At 52.0% G+C, this 22,046-nt stretch overlaps 2 protein-coding genes across 2 annotated transcripts; both read right to left on the bottom strand.

Moving 5' to 3' along the window:
- Positions 1-10,889: 10,889 nt before the first annotated feature.
- Positions 10,890-11,948, bottom strand: LOC136538163 (uncharacterized). The gene is given in 3 exon segments (XM_066530141.1): positions 10,890-11,223; positions 11,318-11,445; positions 11,540-11,948. Coding segments are annotated over 3 exon segments (507 nt in total). The 5' UTR covers positions 11,839-11,948; the 3' UTR covers positions 10,890-11,143.
- A 2,644-nt stretch (positions 11,949-14,592) lies between these two features.
- On the bottom strand, positions 14,593-16,873 carry LOC136538164 (SCARECROW-LIKE protein 7). Its single transcript, XM_066530142.1, has one exon. It carries the CDS (start codon positions 16,733-16,735, stop codon positions 15,041-15,043), a length of 1,695 nt encoding a protein of 564 aa, XP_066386239.1. The 5' UTR covers positions 16,736-16,873; the 3' UTR covers positions 14,593-15,040.
- Positions 16,874-22,046: the final 5,173 nt, after the last annotated feature.

Consider the following 22,046-nt stretch of genomic DNA (forward strand, 5'->3'; position numbering starts at 1 on the left):
CTAGGCTGCCACTCTCATTGTGCTCGCCAGGCACGGCACGGGCGGGACCACCCCGACCCCGCGCAAGCTCAGGGCAATGCGCCATGCTCCGCCGGTATCCCATGGCCAGCTATTGGCACAAGGTCCCTAGATGGGGACCTGTCTAGCCTGAGCCTAGATAGGGGAAAGGCGCTGGTGGCGCACAGCGATGCCCCGTCATCAAGCTCTGCCCCACCATGTCCTAAGGAGTCGACTCTAGCGGAGCAAAAGCCTGGGACCTACAAGATAGCCAACGAAAAAGGTGAAATCCTCACCAACGCTTGGAACATAGAACATCTACGTTGCTTTTACCCTTAAATTCCCAAGCATTATATACATTGTTTCTCAAAATACAATAAAGAAGCGTTCTTTAATTGTTCTAATTTTTTAGAAACCCCCTGAGCCCGTCATGGGCCTCAGCGTTACGATAACACCATAATGGAGACTCGGCTCCGCCTCTATAGAGGTGCCCATTGCGGGGCTTGAACAGGACACGACTCTGCCTCTGTAGAACCAAGCCTCCCTCGGGGGCTAGAAGGGGGGACTCCCCCCCTAAGTCCTACGCACCATTTTTAGTCGTTTTTCAAAAAAAAATTCTACGCCAAACTCTCTAGCGCGCTCTGACAAATTGATTGTAAAAGACCTAAAGATCGAAAGTCTGCCTCAAGGCAAAAAGGTCAGCCGAGTCATGAGACGGCCTACGCCTCCGGGCTACGGCACTCCCTCACCACCTTTTGCCCGAGCGGCAGCTCAGGCTCCGAGGAAGTTTTTTGCAAGAGATATGTTCAGAGACGAGATAGAGAGCAGAGGCTCGGAAACACAATAAAAATGATTAAGAAGCATAGACGCAAGTGCTTTAGAAAAGGCCTCGATAGCCACAAGCGTTATGGTACCATAATAATCCTAATTTATTTACACGGCCCCTTTGACCCAGGTCAAGGCTCAGGGTCACCAGCGTCGGTAGACGGCGTGGGAGGGACCACCTCCTCTTTGAACAGCTTAGCCAGCACCATGCTAGGGCCCTTAGCCGCCTCCATCAGCTTCGCCACCTCCGTGTCAGCCTCCTTGTCATCCTCAGCCAAGACGTAGCCGTCACTGACAGCCTCGAGGTCGATGCCGGCGTAGTGCGAAGAGACGACGGCCAGGGCGCACTTGACGCCCGTGTGCAGCGCCCCCCGGAGTCGCTCGCGCGCTTGGCCACTCAACGTGGTCAAGCGGCTCCTAAGGGAGCTGCCTGACTCGACCCCCTCAAACTCCAGGGCCTTGCAGATGGTATGGGCAGCGCTCTGCAGCGCGTTGTGCTCCCTGATCTCGACCTCAAGCACCGCCTGCACTCCGAAAGAGGCCTCAGCTGCCCGGGAGATCTCCTTCTCCAACCCTACACCAAAACAAGCAGGATGGGATTAAACGCAAAAGAAAATAAGCCAAATAGGGGTGAAGGCCTACGGGACTCACCCTCAGCTTTCTCCTTCCAGCGCTGGACCTCGACCAAGGAGGCCTCGGCTTTCTCCTTCCAGCCTCGGACCTCGACCCAAGAAGCCTCGGCCGCCCTGGAAGCCTCCTTCTCTAGCTCTACATCACACCAGGGAGTTAGGGGTCGAACACAAGAAAAACAAGTAAAACAAGGGGAACATGACTCACCCTCGACCTTTCCTTTCCAGACCAGAGCCTCGGTCCGGGAGGCCTCGGCCACCTTGAGGGCCTCTGCTAGGGCACCTTTCATCAATAGGTACGCGCCGTGCTCCGCCCCTAGCTGCCCAGCGAGGGCCTTGGTAGAGGTTGTCGCTTCTTTAGCCCGGGACCTGAAGGTGTCCCGATCGCCGGCCACCCGGGTCAGCTCCTCCTCCAACTCCTTGATCTGCGCCGCCAAAGGGGTGGCCTGCTCTCGAGCCATGGCCACCTCGGCCTTCATATCAGCACAGCAAAAGCGGAGGTCCTCCACCTCTGTGCTCCGTGCCGACAGAAGCTCGTTGGCATTGGCGAGCAGGTCCTTCTACTATTGAAGCTGGTCCCAGATGTCCCTCTCCCATCGAAGGAACAACGACTTCTTGAGGGACCGGGCCTCGAGCTCCTGATAAGCAGAACGGACGTCAAGCGCTGCGAGAAAACTCGGAAAAAAGACGATACCGCACGAGAAAAGAAGACGCGTACCTGGGCGACCCCGGGCAAATCGTCGGCCACGACGAACAGCACTGTCCGCAATGACCGCTCCGCTAGACGGCGGTATTGCTTGAAGGTGTCCCAACGCCCTCCTTGGCCGTGTCCTTGAGGGCGAACAAAGGCTCCCCCTCAGGGTCGTCCCGATTTCACCACAAGACCCGTGGGTGATCCCACCCGCAGGGCTCGGGTTGTACCCACACGAGGGCCAAGCTTCCCTTGCTAGAGGTTGGAGCTGACTGCTCCACGGTGTCGGCCACCTTGGCATCCGCCACCTCCTTCCCCCGGGAAGTATTATCGGAGGAGATCGAATGGACCTCCACTTCCTAGGCGCTCTCCTACAACGGCAGTGGGCCTTGGACTGGCGGCGGTATTGGGGCTTGCCCCACTTCCATCTCCACTTCCTGGGCCGTCGGCTTCGCCACACTCACACTGGCCCCTGCCACCCCGGCCTCGGTGGTCTCGGGGGCTCCGGTCCCCGCCATTCGGCCTCGGTGGTCCTGGGCACCCCGGCCTCCATCGCCTTGGCCTCAAAAGTCCGGGGGGGCTCGGTCTCGCCCTCGGTGGCCTCGGCAACTGAGGGCGCCTTGGCCCCATCTGACCCATAGGCCTCGACCTTATGGGGTGTAGGCGTTTCCTCCTCCGCTTGCTTCACGGCCACCTTGGTAGCCTCTCCCTGGGTGACCAGCTCCTTTGGGTCAGCCCTCACCGATGCCACACCATGCTGTATGGCGGCCTATGCCTCCACCACCCATTGAGCGGTGGAGCCCGTGCTCACCTTGAGCGACTTACGCGGTGCCAGGGCAGGCACCTCCGCCTGATGCTTCTAGCTAAAGGCAAAACACCCACTTGGTCAGCATACGACCATAAAGCGAGCAGGAGATGATACGAACTCTGCTGAAAAAACACTCACCTTGAACGGGGACACAACTGCTTTGGCACTGCATCCCTCCTCCTCTGCAACAGCGGCGGTGGCACGACCTCCGTGTCCGTCGGTGCCAGCCGACCCTCACCAGACTCCGGTGCCCCCTCGACCCTCTGCGGGGGTAGTTATGTCACCCCCGCCGCCGCCTGCTCCACCTCTGTCGTCGAGCCCACCGGGCTGACGGCACGCTTCCCTAACGCCCGTGCATTGCACGTGTCAGCCTCGGCCCTAGGGCAGGCGATCGCTAGCCCCGAGGCTCCCTCTCTCGCCCTGCTTGTAACCCCCTACCTGGCGCACCGCCTTTTGAGGCGGTTTTCTCAGGGAGGCAAAACGGCGCCTGCCGCTGCTATGGTCGAATGCGACACGGTGTCAGCAGATGGGAGGGGAATATCCCTCACCCGATTTCTTTCAGACGAAGGAACTAGGCACCAAGCCCGTTATGGTCCAGGGGTTTGAAGGCTGGGCCCCTGAGGGTTTTGATAGCCGCCCCAGGACAACAGAGTCAGGGACGACTATGGGCGAGCCTATATGTGGCTGAGGCCCAAGCAAGCAAAATGCTTGGGATGCCCTAAGTCGTGTCTGAGACCAGCAGGGAGGTCTTCGAATGGGATCCCACCATAGGGAGGCATCGAGCCCCCAGCGCTAATCGAATGGCCCTGGGACCCACTAGAGAAGCCCTCTGGTACTTTTGGAGTCCGTCTCTGGACCACTAGACGACTCCTATCGAATGGGGCACGGGCCTCCACCGGACTTACCCGATAACAGCTCACCGAAAATGTCACCGCTCACGCCCACCGAGGGTAGCCTGGTATATTCCACCCCTCCTTCCGAACGAAAAGGATGCGCGAGGGTCACACAAAAAGCCAGGGGAACTCCTGATCGCCCTCTCGCTCCGTGCAGAGGCTTGGGGGCTCTTCCTACAACCTTGCCGAGACCCAGCGACCCAGGCTCGCACTCGAGGGCCTGGCAAACAACCCCTCCTTCCGAACGAAAAGGATGCGCGAGGGTCACACAAAAAGCTAGGAGAACTCCTGATCGCCCTCTTGCTCTGAGCAGAGGCTCAGAGGCTCTTCCTACAACCTTGCCGAGACCCAGCGACCTAGGCTCGCACTTGAGGGCTCGGCAAACAACCCCTCTGTCCGAACGAAAAGGATGCGCGAGGGTCGCACAAAAAGCTAGGGGAACTCCTAATCACCCTCTCGCTCTATGCAGAGGCTCGGGGGCTCTCCCTACAACTAGGTCGAAGACAAGCAACCCAAGCTCGCACTCGAAGGCTTAGAAAAATGCGATAAAGGGCACCGAGCCTATTACGGTCTAGGGGTTCGAAGGCTGGGCCCCCAAAGGTTTCAACAGTCGCCCCAGGACGAACAGAGTCAGAGATGACTATGGGCAAGCCCGTACATGGTCAAGGCCCAAGCAAGCAAATGCTTGGGATGCCCTAAGTCATGTCTAAGACCGGCAAGGAGGTCTCCGAATGGTATCCCACCGTAGGGAGGCATCGAGCCCCTAGGGCCCATCGAATGGCCCTAGGACCCACTAGAGAAGCCCTCTGATACTTTTGGAGTACGTCTCTAGACCGCTATCTGACCCCTATCGAATGGGGCATGGGCCTCCACTCGGACTTACCCGATAGCAGCTCACCGGAGGTGTCACTGCTCGTGCCCACTAAGGGTAGCATGGCATTCTTCACCCCTCCTTCTGAATGAAAAGGATGCGTGAGGGCCATACAAAAAAGATAGAAAAACTCCTGATCGCCCTCTTGCTCTGCGTAGAGGCTCGGGGGCTCTTCCTGCAACCAAGCCAAAGACTCAGCGACCCAAACTCGCACTTATAGGCTCGGCAAACACAATAAAACCCCTCGCACAATGTAAGAAAAGCCCCTGGAGGAATAAATCCACTCCTCTAGGGCCTTAGGGGCTACACCCAGTAGGTGCGCTCGCGCGCACCCACCGAGGCCTCGAATACGAAACACCATCCTGCCAGGAGCTGCCACGAGTCGAGTCTCGTCAAAACCTCAGGGAGAGCGCTCACACTCTCCCTGAGGCTTGGGGGCTACTATCGGGTACCATAAAAAGGGGTCCCTTAAGCAAAAACCGAAAAACTCGCTTAGACCCTATCAAAATCAAAGCCAAGAGATAACTATTGGCTAAACCTCGGCCTTGTCTAAGGCTACCAACTCTTCGCCTGCTCGAGGCCTCGCACGAGGGGCCTCGGATGGCCTTCCAATTCTCTGCTTCGCTCGAGGCCTCACACGAAAGGCCTCGGATGGGCTACCGATTCTCCACTTCGCTCGAGGCCTCGGACGGCCAGTCGATTCTCCATCTCGCTCGAGGCCCTGCACGTAAAGCCTCAGACGAGGTGCCAATTCTCCGCCTCGCTCGAGGCTAGCTCGACAAAAACCCCATCGCCTCTGCCTCGACCGATCTCCCTAACAGAACATCATGTCCAATTAATGCGACCAACCACTCCTACGACATCAGCCAGACGACGGCTCAACACAGCAGAGCGGCCGACGAGACGGGAAGTCGCATCAACACCATGTCGTCCGGGACAGGATGGGGTAGGGGTTACCGGCCGCTGTGCACAGGTACTATACCCATGACCGACGCCCACACTGTACTGTGCTACCTAACCCCTGCTCTAGGAACAACACGGCATGTGGAGTCAAGTCTGGGTCACTATAGCCTCGAAATCAGTGTACAGGACCAACTGCTCCCTCCAAGCCTCGGTAATCCACTTCAGGATCTCGGCAACCTAGGGATTCACGCCCGCCAAGCCTCCCACGATGGCTCGGCCTCAGCACCAACTAAGCCTCAGCTTTTTACACTACCAGTACACAGCGACCGGCACATCGTCCGCCATGCCCTACGTCAAGCTATCACTGGAGCTCCCACGTCGCACAGGATCGGATGTGACTGGCGCGTTGCTCCAGCACATCAAGGATAGGGCCGCTCCATCGACCATACCGCCATAGTAGCAAGCTACAGGGCTCGGACACGCCACCTCTGCTTACAGGACGCTGCATAGTGAACACATGTATCACCCCGGTCTCCCCTTCGACTATAAAAGGGAGGGACCGGGGCTGTTTCTAGGGACGGGCACACACAGAGACGAACTCACTCACTCACGTGCAAGCGACACTCTGTAACACGCACGCTTCCCTGTTGCCTGAGATCAACATCTCAAGCAATTCACACCGCTCCACGTAGAGACCTGGGACAAGCTCCCTCTCTCACCCTGCTTGTAACCCCCTACTACAAGCACTTCGGTGCAAGGAATACAAGATTGATGTCTCAGACTAGATGTAGGGCACCCATTGCCTGAACCAGTATAAACCTTGTGTCTCTTTGTATCACCATCCGGGATTAGGAGCACGTAGTACATTTTCACTAGTTGGTTGAGGGCCCGCCAATCCAAAACACCAACACCCAACATTAAAGGCAAGCCCCAGAGCATAAACAATTTCCTTGTGTTTTACAAATGTTATTCATATAAGTCTATGCTTTACGCATTTAAGTGAATAGGAGTTGGTTGATAAACCAATTGCTGCATGCCTTCCTTGACTTTCAATACTCATCCTTATCACCCTATTTAGTTATGTCAGTTTAATGATGCTTAGCCATGCTTAGTTGATAAGAGTTGAGCAATGAGTTAATGGTTCTATACTCAGGGTTGGTCCTAAAGTTTAATGATGATCATGAATTTAATTTGAGACCGGGCGGACCCTTTGCTTACGTCAAGAATGGAGTCTTGACGTAGTGCCCCGCCTATGACGATTAAGGACCGATCGTTGTAGGGCTACTTGTGATCGTGACTTGTAGTACTAGCCACATACTCTGGTAAGTCTGATACCTCGGCTATTCTATTATGTGAAAAGACAACTGCGCACTAGGCGTGGGAGATGGTGAGAGTAGCGTGTACCCATCCTGTGAATCCACCAGGAGTGGCGCAGGGAGTAGGAGTACTGTGCTCTTAGGTAGCGTAGACCGGTTCATGTTTTGGAGGATCCGAGTGAAGGTTGATATATGTACGTTCGAGATCGGGACCTACACATGTCTTGTGGTAAGGAAACCCTAGTTGGGCCAAATCGATTCGAATCGCCATGACTTCTCAGAGAAGAAGACTTGATCAACTGAACTGCATCGTAGTTAATAACTGAAACATTGGTACTATGATCATGAGATGAGAAAGTTAAAGAAGTGATTTGTCAGTGCGAAAAGTGACCAACAAATAAATATTTGTAGTTTTTTCGTATGTTGTGATCGGATATGGCTTAGCACTCAATGACATAGGGTTTATACTGGTTCAGGCAACGTGCCCTACGTCCAGTTTCAGTCGGTCGGTGACTTTATTCCTGAGCCCAGGTGCTCGAAGTTTACTGTGGGGTTACAAACGAGTGGGAATGAGATGGGGGTGTTAGAGGTTCGGTCGGACTCTGGACTGAAGGGCCAAGAGTGACGGGAGCTCCTACATACGCTAAGTATTGGAACGTATGCTCTATGTAGCTTTAGAGTTCTAGAGTCATAGAGTTGTTCGAGTGCTCAGAATGTCTAAAGCTAGTAGAGAGAGAGAGAGCTGGAATGACTATTTTTCTGTTGGGAGAGAGCGCATCCCCTTTTATAGATGAAGGGGACGGCCTTTCAAGTTTAGGAGAGAGAGAGAGAGTATGTGTGTGCCCTAGTCTTGTTGTCCATGCCGTCGGGTACAAGACAGTTTGTCAGCGCCCATAATACTGTTGATGCCCAGATGCATGTGGCAAGCTCTATCGTGTTCTTCTAGTATGGCAAATGTCGGTGCCTACCGTACTGTAGGATAAATGTCAGCGCCTACAACACTGTTTGTGTTCTGACATGTCTAGAAGGCTGCAAAGTACCCTTCTGGCATGGCCTGACAGTACTGTCCTGCAGGTGTGCAGGATACGGTCCTTGGTATTGCGGTTGACTTGAGCGCCTTATCTTATCTGCTCCGCCTGATTTCTTGGGTCCTCACCGAGCGGGCGTCCTTGGCCGATCGTTCCCAGTCGGCTCCGATCGTGCCGATCGAAGAAGAGTCGTGAGCAGAGGTTTGGTGTATTCCCGGTCGGAGAAGCGGGTCGGAGTCAGAAGCGAGCATCATCCCCTCCTTGACCAGGCCTTCCGGATGGAGACTGGATCGCTCTTCCGGCCTGTTGTTAGGTATCTAAGCCGGCCCAGGAGTTGCGCGTCGTTTGTAATGCCGTCTGCTGGACCGAGCTTTTGCTGAGAAGCGGGCCCATTAGGGGCCCCGGGTTTATGAACCCGACATGATTTATTTAGATCAAGTGCAAACTAGAGACTTCTATTACTTAACTTGGGCTAAAATATTGAAAGCAAGGATCAATTGTTAATAAGCTTTTACGCAAAAGTTAATATTGATTCTTGCTACAGACTTAACTTGATTCCCTTTAAGTCTGCATATCCTTAGAGTCTTTCCTTTTTATCGGTTATGTCTTGTTGAGTACCTTTGTACTCAGGGTTTGTTAAACCCTTGTTGTAGGAGGAGAGTCATCACTAGAAGAGTTAGTTGTGCACCCTTGGACAGGGTGAACCCTCTTTTGTGTGTATGTCATGCTACCCTACTGCCTAATCGGCTAAAGCTTATGTTTTGTATCAACTTAATAAACGATTTGTAAACTTATGGTTTGTAAGACTTTCGTCATTTACTCTAATGTAATATATTTGTATAAAGTGTTGTAATACTGCAATGTCTTCTGTAATGTGTCCTGCTCGAAAAAATGAAGTGGATAATTCGAGGTTCCTCGAGAATACCCGACAGACTTCCAGAGTTGTCTGGCTCCCATGTTCAGCAGTCAGAAGTCTGTAAGACAATGACAGGCTCATCTGGGCCATATAATTTAAGAGGTTCTGCCACACCAATCTCACCTCATCTCCAACCAAAAGAATGTTAAAAAATCTCATATATCAAATAAAAAAAGAAGTGACTTTTGGTATCAAATGCATAAATCCACAACTACTATGGAAAATATGATGAAAACTATTAGAAAAACTTCCAACCCTATAACAAGCTCATACGTCCATCCATTACACGGAAGAATAAAGGGATAAGAAATAAAACTCGATACCCTCGAAATAACAGTTTCAAACTTTTCAAAATTGATGTATACGACATACACCGACCAGTAACAGAGATCGATAGTTCTAATTACGGTTTTGGTTATCCTTGGCCTACGACATACAATTGAGTGTTTTTATCTTAGGTCAATGTGATTACATATTCGGTCGCCAAACAGTAAATATGGGCGTGGTAGGAAAAAACTAGACGGTGGCATGCAAGACAAAGAGCTTGGACAAGTTCGGACCCCTCATGGAAGTAACACCCTACAAATCCTGTATTTGTGGATTGGGTTGCTCTGTTCATGTATGTTAAAGTGTGTTGATATGAGATTAGGTCCTGATTTCGCAAGCCATCTCCTCCTCTAACTCTCCTAAATCAGAGCCTGTGATTTTTGCACAAACACATCGGCCTTCTTCTTCCCAAAATTTCTCCATTCCCTGATGAAGGTCGTGCACCTGCGTAATCCAACAAATATGAGAGAGATTGGTGGGTGGGTGGGTGGGTGGGTGGGGGTGGGGGGATGGATGAACTCACCACATTTCGATGGCCTCCATGCAGAGGAAGGTCGGCAGCGTGGTACGGAGGAGATCGATGGAGCACGTATGTCTATGTGGAGCGTCAGGATGTGGGTGCCTTCAGTAGTTTGTCATCTCGCATGGACGCTATTGCTCATCCGAGCATCTGGTGCGGGGCGAGGGACAGGAGGCAAGAGGCGTGGAGAAGGTGCGGCGACGCCACCATCGCTGCCTCTCTGCGCTAGATCCCCGTAGGCAGCTGCGAGGAAGGCAAGCCGCCGCATCGACGCACACAGCCGCCGGCAGGGCCGGCCGGGCGCCACATCCGCGGGCACTAGCGTGGGGGACGTGATGGTCGGGCGACGATGGAGGATTTGAGGCGTCGGCGCCGACTAGGCTCGGACGCCCCAGCGGCGGCGGAGCGGCAAGTGTCGAGGATGGTGGGACGGGTGTGCCGCTTCCCGGCGACCCGCGGACAGCCGCACCCACGGGCTGGGAGCCGCCGCCAGATCCCCGCCTCACCGCCTGTCGAGAGGGGCCAGCTCACCGCCGTGCCAGTGCGTCGCGCCAGCTCATCGGCGACCACGATTCAAGCCCGCTCTAGTGACCCTGCAAGCGAAAGGGTGGAGTGGAGAGCAGGGGTGGGGGCGGCGGTCCGGCGGAGGCGGCGCAGGGGAGAGGGGATGAGCGTCGCCCACGAAACTTCGTGATGGCTCCGGTAAAGGCCTGGATCGAGGGTTGATTTCGGTAAAGTTCGAGAGTTTTTTTGAAAACAAAAACTAAGAAGGCCTGGACTGCGGGTTGATTCGACAAAAACTAGGTTTTTTTGCAAAAAGACTGCGGCTCACCCGATCTGGGCCGTCCGCGCGTCCGATCGAACGGCCGTAAAAAACACGCGACGTGGCACGCTGGCTGACCAGCTTTTGGATGCAGAATTCATATGGTAAGATATAGAAACCATGCCATTATAATTTGTCATGCTATTATAGTTTAAGAGAATTTCGTATAGGCCGTTGAATGATCCAACAGTGCTGAAAAAGACACTGAAAATTTGATTTGGAGGGCTATCGAATTTATTCGAAATGGAGGGCTATCGAATTTATTCGAAATACGTACATTTCAAGTATTTGGTTTGACGTATACATAAATTGTCCACTTAGCTTAGGTTTTTTTATATATACATAAACTGGTCGACAGACTGAGGTTGAATCTGGCACGCGCAAAAAAATTGTAGCTTATTACATAAAAAGCCACAAGAAAAGAGTAGAAATAACATACATATCACGAAAGCTCCTTGAAACAGCTTACTAATTTGAGATAGTAGTGTTTCGAAAGCAGTGAACCACGAGGACGTGACATCCCCTGAACCGGGAGCAAAGCAAAGCTGGGCGCTATCTAAACGTCTGACAGCCCCGACTGATATCGCAGCCTGCGCCTAGGCGGTGGCGTGCTTTTCGTCCTTCGAGGGGCGCGCCTTCTCCTCCTTCACCTCCGAACCCTGCGACGTGTCGTAGTCTGCACAGAATGGATCACCGCCGGTCAATACACCGTCATCTCTCACACAAACAACCCGGCGTTTCTGCTGGAGATCAGAGCGCACGGCACGTACCGGGGTGACTAGGATGGATCTCGGTGCCCGGGTGCTCCACGGGGTCGTTCCCGCCGTACACGCCACCGAAGCCCTCCTCGTCCGACCGCGTCGAGTACCCCTCCCCGAACGAGTGGGTCACCACGTCCCTGCGTGCGCGCGACGTGGCCGAAACCAATCAAACACCGCAAGCATACCGCGCGGAGAAGGCATAGAATCGGAGACGCGGTGGATCAGGATTACCCGGTGGTCTTGTGCATGTCGTCGCGTTTGTTCTTGCCCCCGGCGGCGGCGTCCTGCGGGGGCACCTGCGGCTGCTGCTGCTGCTGCTTCGGCTGCTCCATGCCGACGCCCTGGTCGCCCGGCACGGGTGCGTTGCCGGCCGGCGTCGAGGACACGCTCCTCCCGCGTCCTACGCCCGCGGCGGGTACCACCTAGCCTGGCGCCGCGGCACCGCTGCCCCTCGTCGTGCCGCCGATCCGGCCGAGCGCGAACCCGAGTCCCGTGCTGCTAGCCGCCGCCCGAAGCGTGTAGGGGTACATGAGCAACAGAGTGGACGCGCGCACGGCGATGTGGGCGATGTGTTCCCAGACCACGGGCGAGGAGGGGATTATAAGCGGCCGCGCCAGCCGTGCGGTTGCCGCCGTCGCCGTGGCGCCTCGCGCGGGGGCACACGTACGGGGGCGCGCCTGGAAGGCACCAAAGGGGGTGGCAGCGTGGCGCCGTGGGCCGCGCGGCGGCCGCACACGTACAAGAGCGCGGGAGCGGATTCTGCCAGCGGTCTCGGCGTGGAAAAGCGCGCAGGGGATAGGGACGCCTCGTGTCAGTCGCCCAGGTCTCTCTCGTCGCACGACGGCACGCGACTCGCGTCGCGGGTGGCCAGTCGGTGTATCCGTATCCGTATCCGGCGCCCGCCGCCCAGTGGCGGATGCACGATGCAGAATAAGGAGGCTAAAACAATGGAGATGCTGATTTGCATGAAGATTGAGCCTATTTGTTTGAACTTGTTTAGCTTATAAGTCATGGTTGAAACTACTATTAGCTATTTTAGTGTGAGAAAAAAATATTATTTGTTAGCTAATAAACTATAGCTTATAAGCCAAATACGATCAAAGCGAACCGTTGATTCGTTTAGATGGACGCTTTACCATTTAGAGCCAAGCGGTGGTGGTGTCGCAGCAAGCGCGAAATGTACCGGGCTGATGGGTTTCGTCCGAGGCTAGGCTTACAAAACCCGACCAAATCGTCACAAGACAGCAACAGTCGGCGTAAAGGAAAAGCAGGCTGCCCAGGGACCAGTTCTGAAAGCCCAAAAGCACTCTGCGTTTTGGCCCAGTATTCAGTAGAAAAATCTGGAATACGACTCCCCCATGCAGATGCCGTGGACTCTACCCTGCGGATTGCTTGATCAGATCGACTGAATAGTGTAAGGCATGAGACATTATGGGGGTAGTTTTGATTAAGAACCCAAGTGGTGAGGTACAAAGGGAGCATCACAACTCAACAACGGCTAGGTCGCTAGCACGGAGCTCTAGTGAAGGTGATCATAAGAAGTGGTTGATGAAAAGATTTGTGGTAGGATAACTCAAACCCCCCCTACGGCCCTACAGGCTACAGGACAATCGCGAAGCCCATCGTGGGAGCCGATGAAAGAACCTTCCGGATTGTTGTGGCTTGAGAGGCAGCACCTCTAGTCACGCCTGATATCGAGCCCAATAAAAGACACTCTAAACACCGGCAACAATCAGCCCAAAGCAACAAAGACTATCCTGGGTCCAGTTATAAAGTTGCCAATAGCAGTTTATAACAAGTCTTGGCTGACCTCTGATTGGATGCACGGGTGTTCAATCTTGCTAAATTGTCTTATATTTCATCAATTATAAGGGCATGTTTGGGGCGCTCCAGCTCTAGTTCTGCCAACAACTCTGGCAGCGGAACCCTTTTCACGTTCGAAGGCGGAGCATGATTTGCAGCTCCAGTGAAGGAGTCCGCTGTCGCGGAACCGCGGAGCCCTTGGCACACCCTATTTGTGCGGAAAGGATCATCTACAGAAGCGTTTAACTAATATTCCCCAGTCCTAAATTATAAGACATTTTAAATTTTTTCACTACTTAGTTTTTATTTATACTAAAATCAATGTATCTAGAAAAGTCAAAACGTCCTATAATTTAAAACAAAAGGAGTACAATAAAATCAAAATGTGCAAGTGCAATTATATGCACTCATCAAAGACCAAAGCCGAGGACAAGAATATGAACAGTGCACCTACGGCCATATGCGACCACTCGCGCGACGTGATCGCTACCATGGCCACTCTGCTCTGCCAAAACAAGTCGGGGTTGTTTGATCTTGCAAATTTGTAACCCTAAACCTTCAGGGTTAAGTTGCAGTGAACTTCTCTATTATTGTTAAAAAGAACTTGTATTTTCTACAATAAATTGCAGTCAAGATGAAACTAGACAAATAACTCCTACAGTGACATAATGTCCATTGGAACATATGAGTTTCAGGAAAAACAACATCGCTCTCACTGCTTAGTCCATAATTATGGCTTGGTGCGGGCACCAAACAAGCCATTGCTCCGAATCCAGATATCGGTCACTGCATGCGTTCTCATCCAAGAAAAGGGTGAGGAACAGAGTCCAAGTAACCGAAAGAACCAGAAAATAAAGGCAGGCATGCGATCCTTTTCACTAGAATGATGAATAACGTTTTTGTAGCTAAAATGCGTGGAGTCATGAAGACGAGTAGCAATTTTAACTCCAGAAGAAAAGACTAAGCATCAACAGAAAGGAAATATGCTGCCTTCCGGATCAAGATAAAACGACAAGCCTCCTAACAAATTGCATGAAAATGACAGCTTACGATCAGAACAGCAAGGATACAGGGCAGCACTGGAATAGGGTAACGAGCGCATTGCTTCTCATTCAAATAAATGGTGGCGTACTTGATGTGCATTGGAACACCTGCAACAGGCATGCGCAGCTACAAACAATGCTGAGCTATCTGTGATGAATACTTGAGAAACTAAATTCAAGTAAGAAACAGACAGCAACACATAAGAACTGAGGCCTGAGGTCATGAACCTTGAAACAGCAACAAGAGATTAATGGCGCTTCCAGAAAATTATTACTCTCAATAGACAAACTTAATAAGGACTAAGACGGAAAAGGCGAACAGATGACTAAGGAAAGAATGCAGGTTAATGAAGTAGTAGCAATTGACACGCTTATGGATGACAACCCTGAGGTAGCAGGCAGAAACTGGACTAGCAAGGTTGAAATCAGCTCAAACAGAATTTCATTTTGTGCACTACACTACCATTGCAACCAAACACATGAGAATAGTAGTTGCAATAACACTTAAGCAAACATTGGTTATAGTTAGTTTACGACTATAAGCTTATTGATTGCAAAGATGGAGGTGCCCATATGATTTTTCATATTCATTCACTGATACACATACAGAACGGAATGCCAATTGCCATCAGAATTCAGAAAACCACATGAGCAAGCAGTCTACTCCACCTGCTATCCATTTCTATACAATTAGCACTAAATTTGCTCTAGCTACTGATCATGTAGTAGAACAAACATCAAACAAGTTAACTAAAGTCCCAATTATACCATCTAGCCATTGTCATCATCTTGGGAGGAAACTAAGACAATGCAAAACCAATTTATCCATTTCTTCCCTGATCCTATGACAAAGCTACATACAACAGCGCTAATACGCAAAAAGGACTCACCGCCAAGCAGACACGGTGAGCAGCGGCCGCTTCTCCCAAGCCAGAGATAAGAACGCTGGTGGCAGCTCAACAAGTGAATACTTGTACTTTGAATCATAATTCCAAAGTAAAAGATCAGCCTGGCTCATGGCATAGTTGCTGAGCTTGACAGGCTCAAAGCCACACCACTCCATCAGTGTCTGCCACTCCCTACTAGCCGCCATCCTATCAGTCCTCTCTTCGCCTTCCTCTGGCCCAATGGCCCTTCGAATGCGCTCCCCAAACATGCATCGCTCCACCCTCGCCCTCTCCAGTGAGTCCCGTGGCATCGCCACATCCAGTGACTCGAACACTGGCTTGTAATACAACAGTGCATTGGCAAACCGGTCGACGAACCCAGCTCGGTTCAGACTGACCTCATACTCCCCAAGGGTAACCACTGATGGATCGAGTGACTTAACCAGCCGGAGGAGTCGTCGCACGGGCTCATCGGAGACGCCAAGAAGGTGGTACAACTGGAGCATGAAATTGACGGCTACGGTCTCGTCAGCCTCAACCGAGAAATCCGACCGATCCAGCTCGTGCACTGGCCGCAGCAATGGGACGAACTCGAAGTCCACCCCAAGAAGCTTGGCGAAGTCGCGGAGACGGGCACTGGTTGCGGCGAGGGACGTCGCAGGCTTTGGCCCCAAGTACGGCGAGGGTACACCGGAGATACGAACCCGGGACGGCTTCTCCCCCGGGCGAGTGGCGAGCGCCTGGAGCAGCGCCGCCCATTGGATACCCTGCACGATCCCGAAGTCAACGATATGGATCTTGGTCGCCGTGCCCGTAGCCTCCAGGATGGCCTGGTTGGCGGTCAGGTGCGCGAACTTGGAGTAGGGGCAGGCGTCATTGAGTGTCTTGTAGCAGAGCGTGAGCTCGTCGGAGGCGAAGCGCGCGTCCACTGCCGTCGAGGGTTGCGCCCCGCTGCCACACGCGAGGCGGCGCGCCAGCGCGTCCGCGAAGTAGAACGCCACGCGCTCCGCGGGGTCCCCATCGTCGGATGCGGCAGTGCGCACCTTGACGAGCTCCACGGCCGCGAGCCCTTGGTCAGCGGCCGCTGTACGGGAGCAGGCGAGGAGGGACTGGAGGATGGGCGCGGAGCAGGAGGCGTCCAAGGAGCTCGGAGAGGAACACGCTGCCGGCGTAGCGACGGCGGCAGGCTGAGGAAGCGACGCCAGAGTGGCGGCCTCGGGCTGGGCCGCCGCGTCGACGGGGCCCACAGCGGGCGCGGCGGCAGGGGCGGGGACGGGCGGCGGCGGGGTGGTGAAGATGAGGCGCTCGAGGTCGGAGTCCGCGAAGACCGGTGCGTCCCCGATGAGGCTGTCCATCCACACATCGGAGTCGAAGTCCGCGGCGGCGGCGAGGTCGGAGAACACCGCGTCGGCCGCCGACGTGCCGGCGAAGGCGTCAGGGAAGAAATGGTCCGCCTGGGGCCACGCGCCGCCGCCGTACGGCAGGGATGCCGCCGGGATCTGGCCGTGCGGGGGGGCCGGGGCCGGCGGCACCGGCGGCGCCTGGCGCGGCGGGAGCGGGAGCGGGAGCGGCATCGGCGGCGGCGGCAGGTTGTGGTGGTGGTGCCTCTGGTGCTGCTGTTGCTGCTGCTGCTGCTGGATCACCTGCTGCGCGATGGCCATGAGGTTGCCACTGTCGGCGCACATGTACGCCATGGCGCTCCCCGCCGTTCCCGGTGGGAGAATCGCGGAATGGTGGGTGGGGAGCGGCGCGGCCGGGGGATTCGGCGGTGCTGTTTTGGGAGAATGGATGATGGAAGGGGGGGACGGCGGTGGTGAGCGGCGGCACGGGATTTAAAACAGTAGGGCGTGGGCACTGTGGTGGCACACACACTCGCAGGCACTGTGCGGGGCGCAATTACGGGACTGTCCTCGGGCGTACAGAATCCTAGAGTGAAGTAGCGTACAGAATCCTAGAGTGGACTAGTGTACTGTGCAAATGTATGTACCGATTGGCTTCCACTTTGGTGGCGGCCTGGCCCCAACGGTAAAATGAGAGCCAGTGATGAGGGGGGTGCGGCTTGCCTTTCTGCGCCGATCAGGTGTGGCTCGCTAGGATCTTCTGCGATCGCTAAGGGCAACTTCAGCCAAACTCCTGCTTGAGCCATCGTCCTATTTTGAGAGCTCAAATTCATAAAAAAGCTCTTCAACCGAGTCTTTATTCAAACCCCGATAGACGAGGGACTCTTATTTCTCTCTCCTAAACTCTCAGATGTAGGAGTCTCTCATCCTCTCCCCTATTCTTCATTTCTCTCTTCTCATAAAGCTGACAAGTAGGACCAATAAACACGTCCCATGTCAATATAGTGAAAAGTAGGAAAAATTTAGGAGATCTATTGGAGTGCGCTAAAAAGTAGGGGATGAAATATGAATGAGGAACTCTCATTTAAAGGAATAGGAGGGCAAAATTTGAGAGTTTGGTTGGAGTTGCCCTAAGTTCCGAACTCCGCTTGTCACTGCAGTAAGCCGCGATGATCTCGTTTGGTCCGATAACTCTTGGGGGATCGGAGAATAAATCCATGACCCAGGTTAAGATCTGCCACTAACCATGCCGGATTTATTCACTGCAAGCCAGCATCGAGTAGCGTTTGAGTGAAAAGAAAAGGAAACATTGTACGAGTAATAGAATTAGAATTATTTTAAATGAAACATAGCCTATACGGCAACATTTAATGGGCACTAGTTCTACTATACCAAACTTCTACTCACTTCAATTGTAAGCTGCGATCACTTAGCCCTGTTTGAACGTTTAGAGCCAATTATTAGCTACAACTAAAAACTAGCTAGGGTTGTTTGAATCACTAACTAATAGTTGTGTGCATCCTCGACGATAGATTACGATGCCCCTTTTTTTTTTTGTCTCTCAGCAAGATCATTCTCCCAAAAATGAATTTGAACAACAAGAACACAAGAGTAAGCAAAAGAAGACATTTCGTGTGTTCGCTTATGCTGAAATTTGGCTTATGCTGAAATATTGTGAGAGAAAAATATTGTTCGGTGGCTGAAAAGTAGTGCTAAATAAGCTCAATTGTTTTCTAAGGGGGAGTGCAAGCAATGGGCATGCAAAAGTTTTGCAGAGACCGGTATGGATTCCACCTCCCACACTGACACAAGATGGCAATGAGTTACAAGGTGAACCTCAAGTTGTCATGTTTGAATTTGATCAAATTACTGACTATCACTAGAGGGAACACATGTATGGCAAACACAGATCTATAAACTAGAACAAGGATGCAATAGGAAGCTCAAGTTGAAACAACAATAGACATCAGGCATCTAGAATGGACATGGGATCCTGGTGATGTAATGATCACTCTATCTCATAATAACACTGGTACCACAAAGAAGCTTGCAAGACAACACTTCAACTCCCAATTCTTGAGTTATGACAAGTGGTAGAAATACACAAATAAGGAGTTCTATGAATTCAACGAGTCAAGTGGCAACCTGGGCAACGAATAAGTAAGACTCGAGAATCAACAAACTTATGGCATCCTGATGGCTTTGAGAGCATCTTGGGGGCAAGCCACGTTTCAAAGCAGTGAGAAACGTCAGTAGTTAGGAGATAGTGGGTTACCTATGGGCCTATGGTACCCAACGACCCAATAAGCCAATAGAAAAGAGGAGTGGCAGGAATAGATGAGGCCCTCGACAAATACTCCGTATAACACAACATCGGCTTCTCTTACCTTGGCTCCTTTATATCCTTTGCTACTACTACACATACAAACTGCATAGCGTAAAATATTGTAATGCATCAAAAAAAATATCCAAAAGAAACCAAATTCGCAGTAAAAAGAATTCGTACATTTTGGAAGAACTTCAGACACCTTACATCACACCTGTTCTAGAGGTGGGCTACTATTTTTCTCTGCCCATATATTATGTGCCGAAGTTCGTGCGCCGATCAAGCCGTGGAGTCGCGAATGGATGCTTAATGTATGGAACCAATAATTTGGAAATTGGCAAAGGAAAAGTTAGCTTGCATGCATTGGAAACTGACGAAGGAAAAATTAGAGCAAGATTAATAATCCAGCCAACGGTAGGTTATATGAAGAATGTACAGCCAATCTATCAGCCCACTCATAAAATAGTTAGCCAGCTTATACTCCACTTGGCTGTCTCACAAAACTTCTTGGTTCTTATACATAAGCGGACTATAAGCTTATAACATGTTTCTCTTCTCTTCTCTCTCCTCTCCTCTCTCCTCCACATCAGTATACAACCCACTTATAGCCCCTTATCATAGTTGCTCTTAGCTTGCATGCTTGCATAACAGACCGAATCAGTTATTTGAAAATTGAGGAAGGTAGTGGCCATTTCCTTGTGAGAGCAACCCCAATAGCTTCGCTAAAATTAGTAGCCAAATTCCATTATTATTTATTTTGTAAAATAGAAAACTTCTAAAAAAAGATCGACAACAGCCTTGTTATTTTACAAAATCAGATAGCGAGCGTCCGTGGTTGGCTATATTTGTCCGCCGAAAGTCAAGGGATAGCTAGCTTTTTATTTTACAAAGTCAGATAGCCCATCTGTTAGAGCCTACTTTTTTCTATACAAATTCTAAAATAACCTTCATAACAAGAATATCCAATTTGTTGGAGTTGTTCTCATGGACTTTCTCTTAAACACAAAAACACCTTAGAAATTTAGTGCAAAGTGTTGTCTAAAATCGAGTTAACCTTACAAAAATTTAGACTACATATGTGAGTTAAAATGGTCTAAAATTTTAGTCTCCAACCATGATCAACTAAATTTTAGATCAGCGAATCCAAACATACCTAAGGGCCCGTTCGGTTTGAGGTGAATGTGGCCGGAATCATTTCAGGTAATAAAAGCTTGTATAAATTAACTGTCATTCCCTTTGAAACGAACCGGGCTTAAATGGGTGGGCTACTACTTTTCTCTGCCCATTTGCAAGTTGTCGCCATCCTTGCAATCAACGAAATGGTGTCTGGTCCCGGACAACGAAACGGTGAAATGGTTAAACGCCGATATAGACTGATGTCCACTGCAGACTGGACTCTACTCCGTACACAAGATCTTGCGAACCAACCACTGCCGGTGGAGCACACTGCCACGCCACACGACGACCGTTTCCGCAGCGTGCCGCGGTGCCCTACCGGCCCGTGACGTCTCTCTCCCTGTCACTCCGGACCTCGAGACCCCAGCCCCACCTGCCAATGGAACACAGTGCAGAGGCAGCGCACGCCCGGGCCCGGGTGGCGGGGACCCCGATCTGATCGGGGTACCGTGCCGAGCCGAGGCCACATCCTGTTGGCCGTGGCCCGCGCCGGCGTGCCGCGCTCGTCCCCTGGCTGGGCTGCCTCGGGACGCCGTCCCGTGACGTGACCATGCGGTTCCCCTGATCCCGGCCTCGCGCGCGGGTGGCGGCCCCCACCTTCGAGTGCCCTTAGATCCGGCTTCACCCACCTCTTTTTTTTATCCAAAACAAATTTTTTCTTTCACAAATTTCTGAAGATTCAACGAGATTTCTGTAGCCTCCAGAATTAGTCGGAGCCAACGGAGCACAGTCACCTCGCGGCGCGTCCGTACGGGCGGTACAGAGCTTTGACTGTCCTGCCACGTCCGATCGGCTGGCACGCCCTACTCGCTGCTCGTACTGGTCTACGTGGCGGGGGGCCCGGGGTCATAAACCCAAAGTTAATGCGGTGGAACAAACAAGTGATGCGCATAGTGCGGCCCCTTTCTGCACCCTGAATTCGGGACTAGCCGCAGCCGTCAACTGGTGATTGGCTAGCTCCAAACTGCACAAAGAACTCTGCGCGCACGAGCTAAAGATTCAATCATATACTGCGTGAAAAATATTAGTACACGAGCAATTGGAAGATCACCGTGGTGTTAATCGAGTGAGTACCCCCGAGCCTCCGATCTGGTATCGTAAACGGTAAATAAACCCATTAATTGTCTTCAGCATGGTTTCTATCACTACTAGTATAATGTCCGTGCTAATGCTACGATAATATTTACCTAAACCCATTAATTGGCATATGTTAACCTAAAAAAAGTCCTTATTTCAGAAAAAGTAAATTTATTATAATTTCCTAATCCACACAAGTTACATCATTCTTCCATATTTTGTTATTTAGATGCTCAGATCTCATTCTATCTCTCTAATCTATTGGACTACATAAGTAATTCTTTCTTTCTCTACGTTCACATCCTTTTCTTTTTCTAGTTTGAATAATGGCAGCCATCATTGAAAGCAACATCTGTGTTGTGGCTAAATAAATTCAAACCTTTGCCCTCTTGTCCATCTAAATAAAAAAATTACTAAGTTAAAAGTCATTCATCTCAATAACTCATTCTCGGAGACCAATATTAGGTACCTGAAGAGGAGGAGCTAATAACCATCAACATTGATTCATCTGCGCGACCAAGAGCGCGACTACACCGCTTGCCGAGCTCCGCCTCGCCCGACGTCTGAGAGCATACTCCATGTCGCCCGACCCCCGAGGGCTAGCTCCACCTCGCCTGATGTCTGAGGGCAGACTCCGTCTCACCCGACCCTCGAGGGTTGGCTCCGCCTCGCCCGACACATATGATGACATTACCACGATACTGACCCAGGAATCAGGCGGAGCAGATAAGGCAAGACGCTCAAGTCAACCACAATACCGAGGACCGTACCCTGCACGACCTACAGAAAAATACCGTCAGGATATGACAAGGGCGCTTTGCGACCTTCTAGGCATGTTAGAGCCCAAAACAGTGTTGTAGGCGTCGACATTTGCCTCACAGTGTTGTGGGCGCGCCATTTGCCCTCGAGCATGGATCCTGACGGAAGCTCAGGACAACCACTACAGTCTAGGAGGAAACTCGCATCACCTACAGTAACGGACATGCGATCACTGCGTCGTCTGCTCCCTATATGGCCGCGAATCAACACCTTGGTCTGTCGCGCCGCCCGCGCGGGGCGGGATGGGATGTGATAACTCGCTGACAA

This window comes from Miscanthus floridulus, chromosome 2 (genome assembly GCF_019320115.1).
Source record: "Miscanthus floridulus cultivar M001 chromosome 2, ASM1932011v1, whole genome shotgun sequence".
NCBI classification, from domain to species: domain Eukaryota; kingdom Viridiplantae; phylum Streptophyta; class Magnoliopsida; order Poales; family Poaceae; genus Miscanthus; species Miscanthus floridulus.

What these genes read in the sequence shown, in the direction of transcription:
- LOC136538164 (XM_066530142.1), bottom strand. Translation starts at nt 16,735, where the DNA reads ATGGCGTACATGTGCGCCGACAGTGGCAACCTCATGGCCATCGCGCAG.